The following is a 15528-nucleotide window of genomic DNA, read 5'->3' on the forward strand; positions in this document are numbered from 1 at the left end:
ATGAAACCATGGTAACCAACTAAACCTATCATGAGCTATCAGATCAAAAGAACACACAGTACATTACACGTCAACGCCTACCACCAGCATAATCTTTCCCCGGTTCTTTTTGATCCTTCTTCCTATACATGAAAAAAGCCTTCAACCAGTTTTTATCTTTTAAAAATGTGAAAGCCCCTTTACCAGTATCTACTGTAATTCTCTGACTTTATCCAGGAACTCTGGCTGAGTTTACCTTTAAGAGTCAATCTCATGCTCTGAGATTCAATTAAGAATTCCTGTAGGTTTTTTTTCCCCCCCAATTATTAGCAAATTACATTTTTTACTTCAATGAATTTTATAATTTTTTTAATACAGGAGCAATAGTTTCTTCATACTAAATCTTCAGCACTGTAAAGATAAAAACATATCCTCACAGGAATTTCTTCCTTAATAGAATCTTACCAGCATTCCAAACTCAAAGACACAGTAAATTAAATCATAACTGCACATAACACAGAAGAGCCCCATTTTGTCCTCTTGCCCATTCTGTCACCAATCATCAACTCCATCCTAGGAACTGAAGCTAAATCCACAGAATCTAGCTCAACATGTTCTTAAACTACCAACCATCAGCTAAAATGAAATAAACAACGTATTGATGGCTTTTGTCAGGCATTGTTTATTATGTAACTATGTAGCCAGAGACACAATAGGACAAGCCTCCATAAAGACTAAAGATTATCTTTACTGCTATGGTTAGCCACTCTCTAATAGTGATCACTTAATATAAAATTTTTTTCTTTTATATAAAAATATATGCATATGTCCAGATCAGCAATGACTCAGCAATTGACTTCTACAGGAAGTTTGGCTTTGAGATTATTGAGACAAAGAAGAACTACTATAAGAGGATAGAGCCCGCAAATGCTCATGTGTTGCAGAAAAACCTCAAAGTCCCTTCTGGACAGAATGCAGATGTGCAAAAGACAGACAACTGAACAAATTAGAAATGAACTTTCTTGCACTTGCTTGTCGCCAAATAAAAGAGAGGCCAAATAAAATCAAAAAAATTGATTTTTTCCCCCGTCTTACATTCTCCCCTCCTTCTTGTTCTTGTTCGTCCTCCTTTCTTTCTTTTCTTTCCTCTAAAAAATGTTTAATACTTCCAAGGACTTTCAAAATTAATCATGTTTGGATTGTTTTAGTTTTTTTATTTTTGTGAGGTGTTTGGTTGTAGGAAGGAGGAGGTATAGATCTGTTTGCTTTCACAGTTAAGATATACATGGTCCCCAAAATTTGGGTGTCAGTGTCAATTTTTTTTTTTAATCTCCTGCTTTCACATTGAAGGGCAGAGCCTACAAAATCTTGTATATATCAAAAGACAAAAAGAAACAGCAGCAATATCTTGTTCTGTAATTCAAAGACAAAAAAATATATATGCATATGTAATGTGCCACAAAATAAAATGCAAATATGCCATTAAAAAATACATATATTTTATTCACAACGAATTTCTGAACGGATAGACACCTAATTGTGAATGACATTGTTTCTAAGAAATGGAACTAGAATAAGTATGTGGTAGAAAAGAAAGGTTATTTGGCATTATTTGGAAAAAAAATTTAACCACATCCACATGTTGATTTCATAATCGTAATAGATGTAGTAAATTACATAATTGCAGATATGCGATTATTTTTATAGATGACTATTTTCTTTACCCAAGCTCACTACAAAACTATTTTTGTAAGTACAAATGATCACCAAATGATTTTATCATGAAATTTTAGTTTAAATAATTAAACTTATATATACTTGATTTAGCTTTTCTCTTTTTGGGGGCGTGGGGGTGAAAAGTTAACCCTTAAGGATTAGTTAGAGTAAGTCCTATCCTAAAAGTCTTTAGAGAGGGTCAGTAGGCTTTATAAAAATGATAATGTATTAACTTAAAAGTCTTTATTAAAAAATTCAAAAGCTAAGAGTTTACTTTTCTGCCACACTCCTTGTCAACTTAGAGAAGTACTGCATGATTTATTGTTGTTTTGGATATTGTTTTTAATAAGTTATATCCTCTATCTTTTTTTAAAGATTTTATTTATTTATTTATTTGACAGAGAGATCACAAGTAGGCAGAGAGAGGGGGGAAAAAGGGCTCCCTGCCAAGCCCAATGCGGGGCTCGATCCCAGGACCCTGAGATCATGCCGTGAGCCAAAGGCAGAGGCTTAACCCACTGAGCCATCCAGGTGCCCCTTTATCCTCTATTTCTTAGCTTTTTGTTCTTTAGCAAGTTAAGCCTTGGATTCCTTAACTATAAAATGCAGAAAATACAGTATATACCACATAGACTTATTTCATAGATCAAACTCAGTTTTCCAACCTGTATGCCTTGAAAAGAGGTTGCAGGTAAAAAGATATCAAGAGTGTCCAGTCTTTTTAAAGACCAGGAAGGTCTGATGCAGCTGAAGTCCTTGGGCTGGTCACATTGGGCCACACTAAGGTAAATACAGTACATTTACTTTAGTGTACCATAGAACATCATAATTTTCAATGGGTGCCACAATACGAAAAAGTATTGGAAAATACTTAAAGATAATGCACATAAAGTATTTACCATAGTGTCTGCCTGACTCAGGAAATATTCAGTAAATGCTAACTCTTACTATATTTATAAAACTGTTAAGTCCATTAGTAAGATATTTATGTATGCCAAATCATTCATAGGAAAGGAGGCATGTTATCAACACATTCTGGGGCAGTATCTGTTACCAAGAAACAGATCTTAAATTAAGAGAACCTGGTAGGCTTTCCACTGCACCTTAGAGTAGATACGTAAGTCAGATTCCAGTTTCCCTTTATAAAGCAGATAATCAGAGTGAGAGTTACCTCTCTCGCATCAAAGTTCCTGTCAACACACCCTAAAATGTACTTGAAATTCAACTCCAGGGGCGCCTGGGTGGCTCAGTGGGTTAAAGCCTCTGCCTTCGGTTCAGGTCATGATCCCAGGGTCCTGGGATCGAGCCCCGCATCGGGCTCTCTGTTCAGCAGGGAGCCTGCTTCCCTTCCTCTCTCTCTGCCTGCCTCTGCCTATTTGTGATCTCTGTCAAATAAATAAATAAAATCTTAAAAAAAAAAAAGAAAGAAATTCAACTCCATCCTCAATGCTCTGTTGAATTTGCCTTATGTTGTGCCTTAAGAATACAAAAACCAAAAATATCTTGAAGTCAGCTTTTTTTATTTCTCTGTCTTGGTTTTAAATCCATTGCAATGTATGCATACTTTCAAGATGGAACTGAAGCTTAAACAGACAGTATATGAGTGAATATAAGACCATAAAAACACGACAAATGTAGTACCATTCAAGAGTGCACATCAAAACCACAGTGCGGTACCCACTTTACCCCCACTAGGGCGTCACACTTACTGTTTATTTTTTTTTTTTTTTAAGATTTTATTTATTTATTTGACAAAGATCACAAGTAGGCAGAGAAGCAGGCAGAGAGAGAGGAGGAAGCAGGCTCCCTGCTGAGCAGAGAGCCGGATGCGGGGCTCGATCCCAGGACCCTGAGATCATGACCTGAGCTGAAGACAGAGGCTTTAACCCACTGAGCCACCCAGGCACCCCACGCTTACTGTTTAAATCAAAGACATAATAACAAGTGTTGGCAAGGACTGGAGAAATTGGAACCCTCATACATCACTGGTGGGACTGTAAAATGGCAAAACTATTTTGGAAAAAAATGTGGCAGTTCTTCAAAATGTTAAACCTAGAGCCACAATATGATCCAGCAATTTCACTCCTAGGTGTGTACCCAAGAGAAATGAAAACATATGTCTACACAAAGACTTGTAGAGAGCATTATCCATACTAGCATATTTATGGCAATGTTATTCATAATAGCCCCAAAGTGGAAACAACTCAAATGTTCATGAACTGATGAGTGGGGAAACAAAACGAAGTATATACCTATACATCAAAGTATTATTCAAATACTATACATTATGTGGTATATATACACAATGGAATACTATGCAGCCATCAAAAGAAATGAAATCTTGCCATTTGCGACGACGTGGATGGAACTAGAGCGTATCATGCTTAGTGAAATAAGTCAATCGGAGAAAGACAACTATCATATGATCTCCCTGATATGAGGACATGGAGAAGCAACATGGGGGGGTAGGGGGATAGGAGAAGAATAAATGAAACAAGATGGGATTGGGAGGGAGACAAACCATAAATGACTCTTAATCTCACAAAACAAACTGGGGGTTGCTGGGGGGAGGTGGGATTGGGAGAGGGGGAGCGGGCTATGGACATTGGGGAGGGGAGGCGAACCATAAGAGACTATGGACTCTGAAAAACAACCTGAGGGTTTTGAAGGGTCAGGGGTGGGAGGTTGGGGGAACAGGTGGTGGGTAATGGGGAGGGCACGTTTTGCATGGAGCACTGGGTGTTGTGCAAAAAGAATGAATACTGTTACGCTGAAAAAATAAATAAAATGGAAAAAAAAAAAATACTATACATTAATAAAAAGGAATAAAATAGTGATACATGTGACAACACAGATGAACACTGAAAACATGCTAAGAGAAAGAAGTAAAAAAAAAACACATATTATGTATGATTCCATTTTTATGAAATGTCTTTGAGGTATGAATCTATAGACAAAAACATGTCAATGGTTCCCCGAGGCTGGAAGGGTTGGGAATAAGAGAGAAGTGACTACGGATGGGTATGGAGTTTCTTTTTTAGGGTGATAAAATGTTCTAAAATTGATTATGTTGCATAACTTTGTGACTGCATCAAAACCTACGAACAATTTAAATGGGTGAATTTGTATGTTAATTATAATTTTTAAAAATTTTTTTTAAAGAGTAAGATAAAATAACATGCAAAAGGCAAGCTTGTGAATAAAGTTAGGGAGAAAAGTTGGAATTTTGTAATATATAGAAACTAAGTGTTTGCTATAGGTTGAAGTTACAGAATACTCTGGATAAAAGGGAAATCTTTTTCAGTCCAAGGGAAAAAAAAAATAATATCCCAGGAAACAGGAAGAAAACAAATCAGTTAGTCAATGAGCCCTTAACTTTTTTTCTCTAATACTTCAGCAAGAAGTCTTTTAGGTTTGTTTAACAAAAAAGGGGTGTGAAAGGGATGCCTGTATCACTCAGTCGCTTAAGCGTCTTTGTCTTGGGTCATGATCTGGGGTCCTGGGACCAATTCCTGCATCGGGCTCCTTGATTAGCGGGGCGCTTGCTTCTCCCTCTGCCTAGCACTCCCCCTGCCTACGCACACTCACTCTTTCTCTCTCTCTCAGACAAATAACTAAATAAAGTCTTTAAAAATGGGGGGGGTGAGAAAAAGAGAAAAAAAGTGGGGAAGGTATCTGAACTTCGCAAACAGAAGAAATCTGGTAGATTTTTTCCCTTCTTTCCCCTCCTCTGCTTCCAGCATTTAATTCTAATTTGTTGACTGAAAATGAGAAATATATCAAAGGCTCTTATACTCAACCTATATAAAGTTTTCTCTCCCTGTGGACAGTTCACTTGAAAAGCCATTAAGCAGAATGCTTGGTGAGATTGGATTCCAGAACTACAGAAAGTGAGTAAATCAAATGTTTAATGGAATATCTCTCAAAGACTGCTTCACAGAGAGATTTCATGAAGAGGGTCTCATAATCAAATGAGTTTGGGAAAGGCAGTATGGTTTTTAAACAATACTCACAGGCTCTGAGAACTACTGTAGGAAAGAAGTCCAACCAATGGGGCACTCATGGGGCTCCTCAAATTCACCTCTCTACTACAGATAATGCTGCCAATGTTGGCCAAGAATCCCCTGTTCCACAGACCCTGAACTCAAGAACACTGTCCTCTCTGACTTCCCTTTCTATTGCCCCCAGCACTGACCAATGCTTCTCCTAACCAATTATTTAAATAAGTTGATACATTCCATTTAGAGTTAAATCTTCAGAGTTTTGGAAGTTATTACCTTCCATTTTGACCCAAGGTTGCAAATTAGTTTCTTTGATTCTTCCCAAAATGAAAATCACACTACTGAATTTTTTGTGTGTGATTATAAAAATGATACACATGCGCTATAAAAAAAAAATCAGGCAACTCATAAAGATTCTTTTAGACATTTCTTTGCTTACATATATACCCAATAGATACATAATCTTACCTTAGTAGTATAATACCATACATACTGTTCTATATAATGAATTTTATTTTTCAGATTAACACGGACCAATACATATTTCAAAATTTACTGAATAAGAAGACATTTTTTTTAATTCTTTAAAAAAAATTTTATTTAAGTAATCTCTTCCCCTGAATGTGGGGCTTGAACTTATGACCCCAAGATCAAGAGTTGCATGCTCTTTGAATGGAGCCAGTCAGGTGCCCCAATAAGGTCTATTTTTAAAAATACATATAATAAATATATCTAAACATATTAACAATATTCTTTCTCAATCTTTAAATTTTCATTCGTTCTCCATTATCTAAAAATTTTCCTAGGGGCGCGTGGGTGGCTCAGAGGGTTAAGCCTCTGCCTTCAGCTCAGGTCATGATCCCAGAGTCCTGGGATCGAGCCCCGCATCAGGCTCTCTGGTCAGCGTGGAGCCTGCTTCTCCCTCTCTCTGCCTACTTGTGATTTCTGTCAAATAAATAAATAAAATCTTTAAAAAATAAGTAAATAAAATTTTCCTAAATAATTCTTATCTTAGTGGTCAGCAAAAAACTAACAGGAAAGTGCTAAGCACTGTGGGTATAAAGCATTCTCTGGAATATCCAGACACAGAATTTAGGGATTATCAAAACTCTTGCACATACGTCATCTTGCTCTTCTCCCAATTTAGAGAAGCTAAAATGAGTCAGACTCAAAAGAAATGTCTTTGGAATTGCCAAATCTGTAGTTAACATTTCTCCTCATCATGAGCCCTTCAAAATCTATTAAGATATGTAAAACCCTTTTAAAGTTTATTTTTCAGTAGCCAAAGGAAAACCACCTACTAAATTAATTACCTAAATAATTCTGGTAAAACTTGGGTTCCACTAAGTTTTCCACTCATTATTCTTTCTGCTTTCACAATGATCCTTCCAAATTACAAATGTAATCATCATCCCCTTCTATTAAAAGTTTTCAGTGACTCCCATTTCCTACAGATAAAGTCCAAATTTTTAAGGATGAAATACCAGGTTTTCCTGGCACTCTGACTGCCAACACTTCCTGTACCCCCAAGCCCCAGCAGCCTGCCATGCACCGAATGTTCCACTCTGTTCTATATCTTCCTTCCTTGGCTGTTTCTTCCCCAAATGCTTGTTTTTCAACATACTCTATTCTTCTACCTGGCACACCTCTAGTGTACATTTAAGAGCCAACTTAAGGGGCGCCTGGGTGGCTCAGTGGGTTAAAGCCTCTGCCTTCAGCTCAGGTCATGATCTCAGGGTCCTGGGATCGAGCCCCGCATTGGGCTCTCTGCTCCGCGGGGAGCCTGCTTCCTCCTCTCTCTCTGCCTGCTTCTCTGCCTAGTTGTGGTTTCTCTCTGTCAAATAAATTAAAAAAAAAAAAGAGCCAACTTAAATGTCTTCTTTCTTGACCCACGTTGGTAGTACTGTCAAAACACCAAAGCTCAAAAAACACTACTATTTTTGATGAGGCAGTTATCTGAGAGATTATTTTAATTACCCAGTTTAACAGTGAAGACCAAGCTCCTGACTTCGACAAAAGCCATGGACACTTTTATGACACACCAGGGATAAATATTTTAAGGTATATAATTAGGTTTTCCAATCATCTTTAAAATATTGAATTACTTTAAAGTCAGTTTGGAAAATATTTTAAGTCAAGTTTTGAAAAAAAATTATAGGCAAAAGAACATCAAAACAGAATTTACAAAGCTCTAGCCTCATATACAACTTTGTTTGGAGCTAATACCAGATTCTCTCGCTTATTTACCAAAGCTAAAATTGGATATACTACTTTAATCAGAGGTTGATCAGGACTAAAAGATTTGAATAATTATACCACAGATGGATCCTCACTGTCAAACAAGGAAACTACTTTAATGAATACCTACTATGTTACATACTATGTACCTGGTATCCATTTTCTCTCCTCACTCAACCTGCTTCCTTCTTTAAAACAGGAAAAGAAAACTAGATTTTGTTTGTTCGTCCAGATTCCCTCTCAAGCCTTACCTTCCAGAAGAAACTGATCCCATCTCCCAGCTCTAGAACCATGTGCTGGTTGGACAAGCAACAATCAGTACATGCATTTCCTTGCAGACTGATATTGGCTCAGGGGTGGGAAAGGGAGAGCTGCAGAGGCCTAGTCCACTTGAAGGGAAGGAGGCATGAGAAAGGAGAAGTTCCCTTATACTCTATCGCCAGGCATAAAGAAGGATTGCCCTTGGCAGCCACTTTCTGACTACAAGAAAAGCCACTCTTAGACCAGAGCTGATGCTGTGAGAGGCCATGGGTAGAAATGAGGTTACAAGTTCTTGATAACATCACTAGGGCTCTGATCATCCATGTTACTGCATTTCCAAATTTCTCATTAGGTATTTCCTTAAGTAATTTATTATTTGAGCCAACAGAGTTTGCTTGTTTTAGATATTAGATAATACTTGCAGTTGAACGAATCTCAATTGACAGAGAATTTGATTCTTTTAGAAAGGCTGCTACTGGGACGCCTGGGTGGCTCAGTCGGCTAAGTGGCTACCTTCCGCTTGAATCATGATCCCAGAGTCCTGGGATCGAGCCCCACATCGGGCTCCTTGCTCAGCGGGAAGCCTGCTTCTCCCTCTGCCTGCCACTCTGCCTGCCTGTGCGTGCTCGCTCGCTCTCTATCTCTCTCTCTGACAAATAAAGAAATAAAATCTTAAAAAAATAAAAAGGCTGCCGCTAATTACAGACTTTTAAAAGGTCTCTTTTACAAACTAATGGGATTATAATCCCACTTTACACATAAGAATCTAAAGCTCAAAGAGGTTAAATATATATAATAAGATTAGGCAACTCCAACTCATGTTTGTCAGGCTCTCAGCTACTACAGCTATTTCCAAAGTTCTACAGTGAGAGCAGGTAATTGAAATTGTATTTTGTGACAGATGTTTTAAAATCTCAATTCCTGATTCTTCTTCTCTTTCGACCTATATGTTTACTCAAAGTTCTCCTGTTTAGGTCAGTAAATGTTTCTTCTTTTAGGGATACCTGGGTGGTGCAGTCAGTTAAGCATCTGACTCTTGGTTACAGCTTAAGTCCTGATCTCAGCGTTTTGAGATCGAGCCCCGCATTAGGCTCCATACTCAGCAAGGAGTCTGCTTGGGATTCTCCCTCTGCCCCTCCCTCTGCTTGCTCATGTGCTTGCGTGCTCTCTCTCTCAAATAAATAAATAAATAAATAAATAAATAAATAAATCTTTAAAAAAATGTTTCTTCTTTCAGCTTTCTTTTCAGTTTCAGTAAAATGCATACTTATATTTTTCTTGTCAGTAAAAATGAACAAATTTAGCATATCAGGCCACTGAGAAAAAGGGATGTCTTTATATCAAAGGGAACCAGTGTTATCAAAGAGCACAATACATCAAAGTAATGTATAACTTTAGTCCTGACACCATATTAAATGTGCAACATCAATATAAAGAGGTGTTTTAATATTTCCAAGGAAATTCTTGGATGGAATCCAAGTAAGTATGCCCTACATTAAATGAATGGCTTAGGAAAATAATAGTGAAATCCTAGATTTGAGCCATGATTCCACCTATTAGCACACTAAAGACAGAAAAAGTAAACAGTTCTTGAAGATCAGAATGTTATTTACACATTTGTTCAGACACTAAAGGTCTTTTTTGCATTCATATCAATTCCATGAAAATTTCAGATAAACATAGTGAAAAAACGAGTTGTGAATGTGTTGTGATTAGACCTACATGCAGAAACTGGTTAGACTCCTATCTGGTATAGCAGTGGCAGTGAGAAAATAGCAAATACCTAAAAGATCATTTCATATGAACACTAATATTAGCTCTTCACTGGTCTTTTCACCTTATTTCATTATTTCCAAGAATTCATGGTGCAGTACTTATGTAACTCTATCAGATATTTACAGTGAATAATTGTTTTAATCGGTCATTATTCAAGAAAATACAGGAAAAGATGGAGAATTTCATCAGAGAATTAGAATCAAAAAAAAAGAAAGAAAGAGAGGAAGAAAATTCTGTACCTAAGTAACACAAAATATGAAACTAGGAACTCAGTGGACTGGTTTAACAGTAGGTTAAAAATAGTAGGATATAGGACTACTGAACGGAAAGATGGGTCAATAGAAAATGTCCAAACTAAAGTTCAGAGAGATAAAAGTCAGAAAGTTAGTCCAGAGGGAAAAAAATTTAGAAAAGTAAGAAAATAATTTATTCTGAATTAATCTGTAGTTAGAGAAATACTAATGGAGTTTTTCAAGCTAAGGGAAGATAATTCCAAGAAAATGCAAAATTACAGGAAAAAACGAAGAACAATGAAGGGGTTAATATAGGAGTAAACAGAGACAAATACTGACCTTTCTGTTTAAATAATAACAATTAGGTATTGTGGAGTTTATGGTATATGGAAATAAAACATCTCAAAATAACAAGATAAAAGGTAGGAGGGAGGGAAATGGAAATTAGAGTATTCTAAGATTCTAGCATTACTAGGAAAACGATAGAAACAATCATTTATATTAAATATAAATGAGTCAAGGCCATATGTTTTAACCTCTAGATTAACCATTAAAAGAAGAGTAGAAGAATGTATAACTCAAGTTAAGTGGGAGGAAAAAATGCAATAAAAAATTGACTTGTAGGGGTGCCTGTGTGGCTCAGTCGGGAAGCATCTGTCTTCAGCTTGGGTCATGATCCCAGGGTCGTGGAATCAAGCCCCACATCGGGCTCCATGTTTGGCAGGAAGCCTGCTTACCCTCTCCCATTTCCCCTGCTCGTGTTCCTGCTCTCACTCAGTCAAGTAAATAAATAAAACCTTTTTTAAAAAATTTGACTTGTGGGCGCCTGGGTGGCTCAGTGGGTTAAGCCTCTGCCTTCGGCTCAGGTCATGATCTCAGGGTCCTGGGATCGAGTCCCGCATCAGGCTCCCTGCCAAGCAGAGAGCCTGCTTCCTCCTCTCTCTCTCTCTGCCTGCCTTTCTGCCTACTTGTGATGTCTGTCAAATAAATAAATAAAATATTTAAATAAAAAATAAATAAACAAAAAATTTGACTTGTAAAATAAGTCAACAAAGAAAAAGAAACATAGAACAGGAGAGTTACATAGAAAATAAGATAGTATTTAAATCAAAATATATCAGCAATTACATTAAATGTAAATGGATTCATATTTTTAGCTGAAATTAAAAACCTTTAACACCATAAACAGAAATAAAGGATAAGTCACAAACTTGAAGGAGACAATTCAATATATATATAACCAAATGATGAGTAGCCAGAATAAATGACTTTATGAATCAATAAGAAAATGCCAGGGTAAGGGATCTGAATGCAAATTTCACAGAAGAAAAAATGTGAATAGTAAATAAACACAAAAAGATGCTCAACCTCACTTGGAAATCAGAGACATTCAAATTAATCAGCAGACACCATCAGCCTGCCATAATATCTGACAGTATTAAGTGAAAACAATAGGAATTCTTATACAGTGTTGTGATTATTATACATGGCAGGACTGTTTTTAACAGCATCAAACTAGAAACCACCCACATGTCCATCAATAGGATGGGTAAATAAATCATAGTATATTTATTTAGTGGATATATAACAGCGTAAATAAATGAATTATAGCCATGTTCTAAAATAAGGAAAAAAATCTGAGGAATATAATGAAAAAACTGAAGAATACATTCTACATGTCCTATTTATTTAAAGCTCAAAAATGAACAAATCAAAACAATGCATTGCGTAGGGATACAAACATATGTTATAAGCTAGTAAAGAAAAGTGAGAGAATGATAATCAGGATAGGTTAGCCAGTGTGAGGGACAGGAGGAAGAAGGAAGGATTGGGGCAGATATATACAGTACAAATGAGACTCCAAAAGCAATAGCTGTTTCTTAAAATACAAGTTGGGTACATAAGAGTTATAGTAACATGTTATTTAATAATTTTTAAATAACTATAATATAAATATAATTTTTATATTTCTTATAAGTATTCCTTTGTATGTTCTTAACATTCAATAAAAAGTATATGTTTTATATAACAATATAAAACATGCACTAGTCCTACCCTTTTCATTTGTCATTCTATGACACTGAACCTAATTTCTTTCTTCTAGTGAGAATGGTGAGATAAGATATTTTTAAAGAATTAGTTCTAAACTATGAAAATCATTAAAAGTGTTTTCAAAAGCAAACTCCTTAGATTATCTTAGTCTTTTTTATAACTGATAGTTACAATATATCATTAAACTACAACTAATCCAAATGTTGTCAATATCAATACACAGAAAATCCCAAAGTCACTGAACAACTTCATGCTTCCTGAGGTATAATCTAGTGCTTGGGCTAGCATTTTATCTTCAACTACACATTCCAACCATGTGGAAGCCTGTCCATAGACTTTCATTGTATAAAAAACTTTCTTTGAGCAACAATCATTTTTCTTGAACCGAGGAGTCAATATGAGCAAAGGCAGAAAAGCCAGAAAAACCTGGCCTGAAATTCAGGCTGAGGTCTGGAATGGGAGAAGATGGTGCTCAAGAGAAAACTAAGAGAAAACTGATAACTACAGACAACCTCCCATGCTCAAAAGCAACTTCTGTTTTTGTAAAAAATTAACATGAAAAGAATATTTGTTATGTGATGTAGTGTCTGATACGATGCGAAGTGAAGTCCTCTAAATGCGGCAGTGCCAGGGCCTACAAACACCTTAAAATAGAACTAAGAGGAAAAAGAAGAGTGAGGTCTTGGTTTCAGTCGTGTGGACTGACTAAATGATAGTGTCATCAGCTAATAAAGGGAATATAGATGCTACAGCATATTTGGGAGGAAAACTGATGAGTTCAGTCTTGGACATCATGAGGCTGAGGTGCCAATGGAGCAAGCTGACATCAGGGACTTGTTGTTTTTAACTATAGGGCCTGTGGTTATCAGAGTAAATGCATAATGAACATTGACAGCCAAAAATTATGAAACTGGCTCCCCCAAACAGGTCAGGCATTATGTTGAAAACAAAACAAACTGATGTGAATTGGAAGAATTTTCAGGTGAAATGGGGAATATCAGATATATCAATACAACTTTTTATTTTCTCCTTAACACTTCCCTGCCACACACCTAGTTCAAAACAAGGAAGATCATATTTCAGCATATAAATTCCTCACAGTGTATATTCACAAATCCCCTACAGCCCCTCTTAGTCATTACTATTTCTTTTCCCTGTACAATTTTATGGTCATTTCAATAACAAAAGGAAGGCTGCATGTTTCCTCCAGACATATGAACTAAAAACATTCCCATCAATCTCATGTTCATCTATTCTCCAATTTCTATTGTCAGATTTCCTGCACTGAAGTGGATGGGAAGTAATCATAAAATTACAGTGTAGGAATATGGTCACTGTATCCCTACAGTCCCTGTGGGTGGGAAGGAGGAAGAGCTTGGGGCTCTGGGTCCTACTTCTCTCCACACTAAACCCTTGACCCTAGGGTGTTCCCTGATGTCACTCAGTGAAAACTGAGTGACAGCCACATTAGAAGATGAGTGGCATTATGGTATGATGGAGTACCTGAACCTTGCAACAAGGTGACATTGAGCTCAAATTCAGTTCTGTAACTTACTGTGTGATCCGGAGGGATTTAGGGCGGAAGGTAATAAAGGGAAAAGGAAGAGAGTGTTGTGTAGACATCTGTCTCTCCCTCACCCCACTTCCCTCTTCGTTATTCTGGCCCTTAAGTCTTCACATGTACACTCGTTTACCCCAGACACAGAGAAGACCAGACTATTTGGAAATGGGGTGTTGCAGAATCCTAAAATTACAAAATGTTTGGCATAAAAAGAGGAAAAAACTGACTTGAGGGAATTCTGTGATTTACGCCAAATGTCTTTAGTTTATTTGGTGGTAAAATGAGCATCTGAATTCCCAGCCCAGATTTTTTTTTTTCCTACATACCATAATTTAAACCTAAAAAACAATACAATCAAATAACTGAAGGGGGATTTACACTTTTTAATTTGCCGTAAAAAGCAAATTTCCATGACTGCAACAAGCTTTATTCTCCAAGTACACACTGATTCAGAATTCAGTAGAAAGCAGTACTGGATTATATCATTCTTTTTGTCAAGAAGTTTAAGTCTTGTGGATAGGACTAAGAGCAGTCCCTGCTCACCCAAAGAGGCATAGGTGATTGGAGAAGGGTTCGACCTGGTCATATTAGAGCAACAACATCATCTTTCTGTTCTCTCATTGTGGCTACCAAAAGAAATTGCCACGCCTTTGGCCTCCATCTTAGGAAGTTTCCACACTTGAGTCATTTCCAAAGATGAATAAATACACAAAGACAATGGATAATTATCTCAAGCCTTTGGAGAGGGAGCAATGGAGAGTGACTAAGAACACAGAATCTGAAGCCAGATTATCTGCATTCAAATATCAGCTACACGAATTATTAAATGTATGATCTTGGCCAAGTTACTCAACCTCTAGGTCCTCAGTTTCCCTCTCTGTTAAGCAGAGATAGTAAGCGTACATCCATCCTCGAGTTGCTGAGAAGATTAAATAAGGTCAGGGCTTGGCATGAAGTAAGCCCAATAGACAAGCATGCTGTTGTATTACTGCTCTGTTATTATTGCAGGGCTAATGGAAATATTTGTTTTCTGGGCACTGCATTAGAAGCTAAGAACAGCCAAAATACTAGGCAAAGTTCAGTTGACAGGGAAGAGCCAAGATCTCCCAGGAAAAGCTGCTTCCATCAAAAGCCAACCTAAGAGAAATGATATTGGCTTTAATCTTATGAGTTACAAAGATCTTTTCTCTTAGTTTCTTTCCTTATTCAAGAAATAGATGGGAGCTAACACAGCAGGACAGATGGAAGAGAACGGGTAAGATGAAATAGAAGAAAGCAGCTACAATAAAAATGCTTTAAAAGTTTTTCAATTCTTAATTACTGAGTGCTACCATTCATGAGGAATTTTTAAGGGTCTCAAAGCTATTAAAATGGTAATTAGGTCCCAAGAAAACAAGAACCAATTCAATTACATGCTGGATGCTTTTAAAATTTAAAGCCCTCTATTAAGAGGGTTTTAAATGAAGCACAGTTCTAATTACAGGTCCATGACCAACCTTAAAGCCAAAGTGTAGGTTCCTGGCTGACGCTGGCTCTCACGAATCAGGTAACTCCCCTCAGCCACACTCAAGAGTTGGTCTGCTTCTTCTCGGGAGATCATGCCGTGAAACCTAAGAAAAAAGTCATTCAGAAACTGAATGCTTTCCACCTTTTTCAGTAAAGCAAGATAAAACAAAACCCTCTACCCTCTCCTGTTGTTTTCTAGACAAAG

General features: G+C 36.9%; 1 protein-coding gene across 3 annotated transcripts in view; it reads right to left on the reverse strand.

Annotated features, from left to right (window-relative positions):
* Positions 1-15528, reverse strand: part of CHN1 (chimerin 1) — a 215465-nt gene that overhangs the window by 116299 nt on the left and 83638 nt on the right. For 2 of the 3 annotated variants that reach the window (XM_046019506.1, XM_046019507.1), the window contains one exon: positions 15314-15427. The exons of the other annotated variant lie outside the window; for it this stretch is intronic. In XM_046019506.1, coding sequence (XP_045875462.1) covers positions 15314-15427 — 114 coding nt within the window. The remainder of the gene's footprint in view (positions 1-15313; positions 15428-15528) is intronic. 3 annotated transcript variants of the gene reach the window in all.

Source organism: Meles meles, chromosome 9 (assembly GCF_922984935.1).
Source record: "Meles meles chromosome 9, mMelMel3.1 paternal haplotype, whole genome shotgun sequence".
Lineage (NCBI taxonomy): Eukaryota > Metazoa > Chordata > Mammalia > Carnivora > Mustelidae > Meles > Meles meles.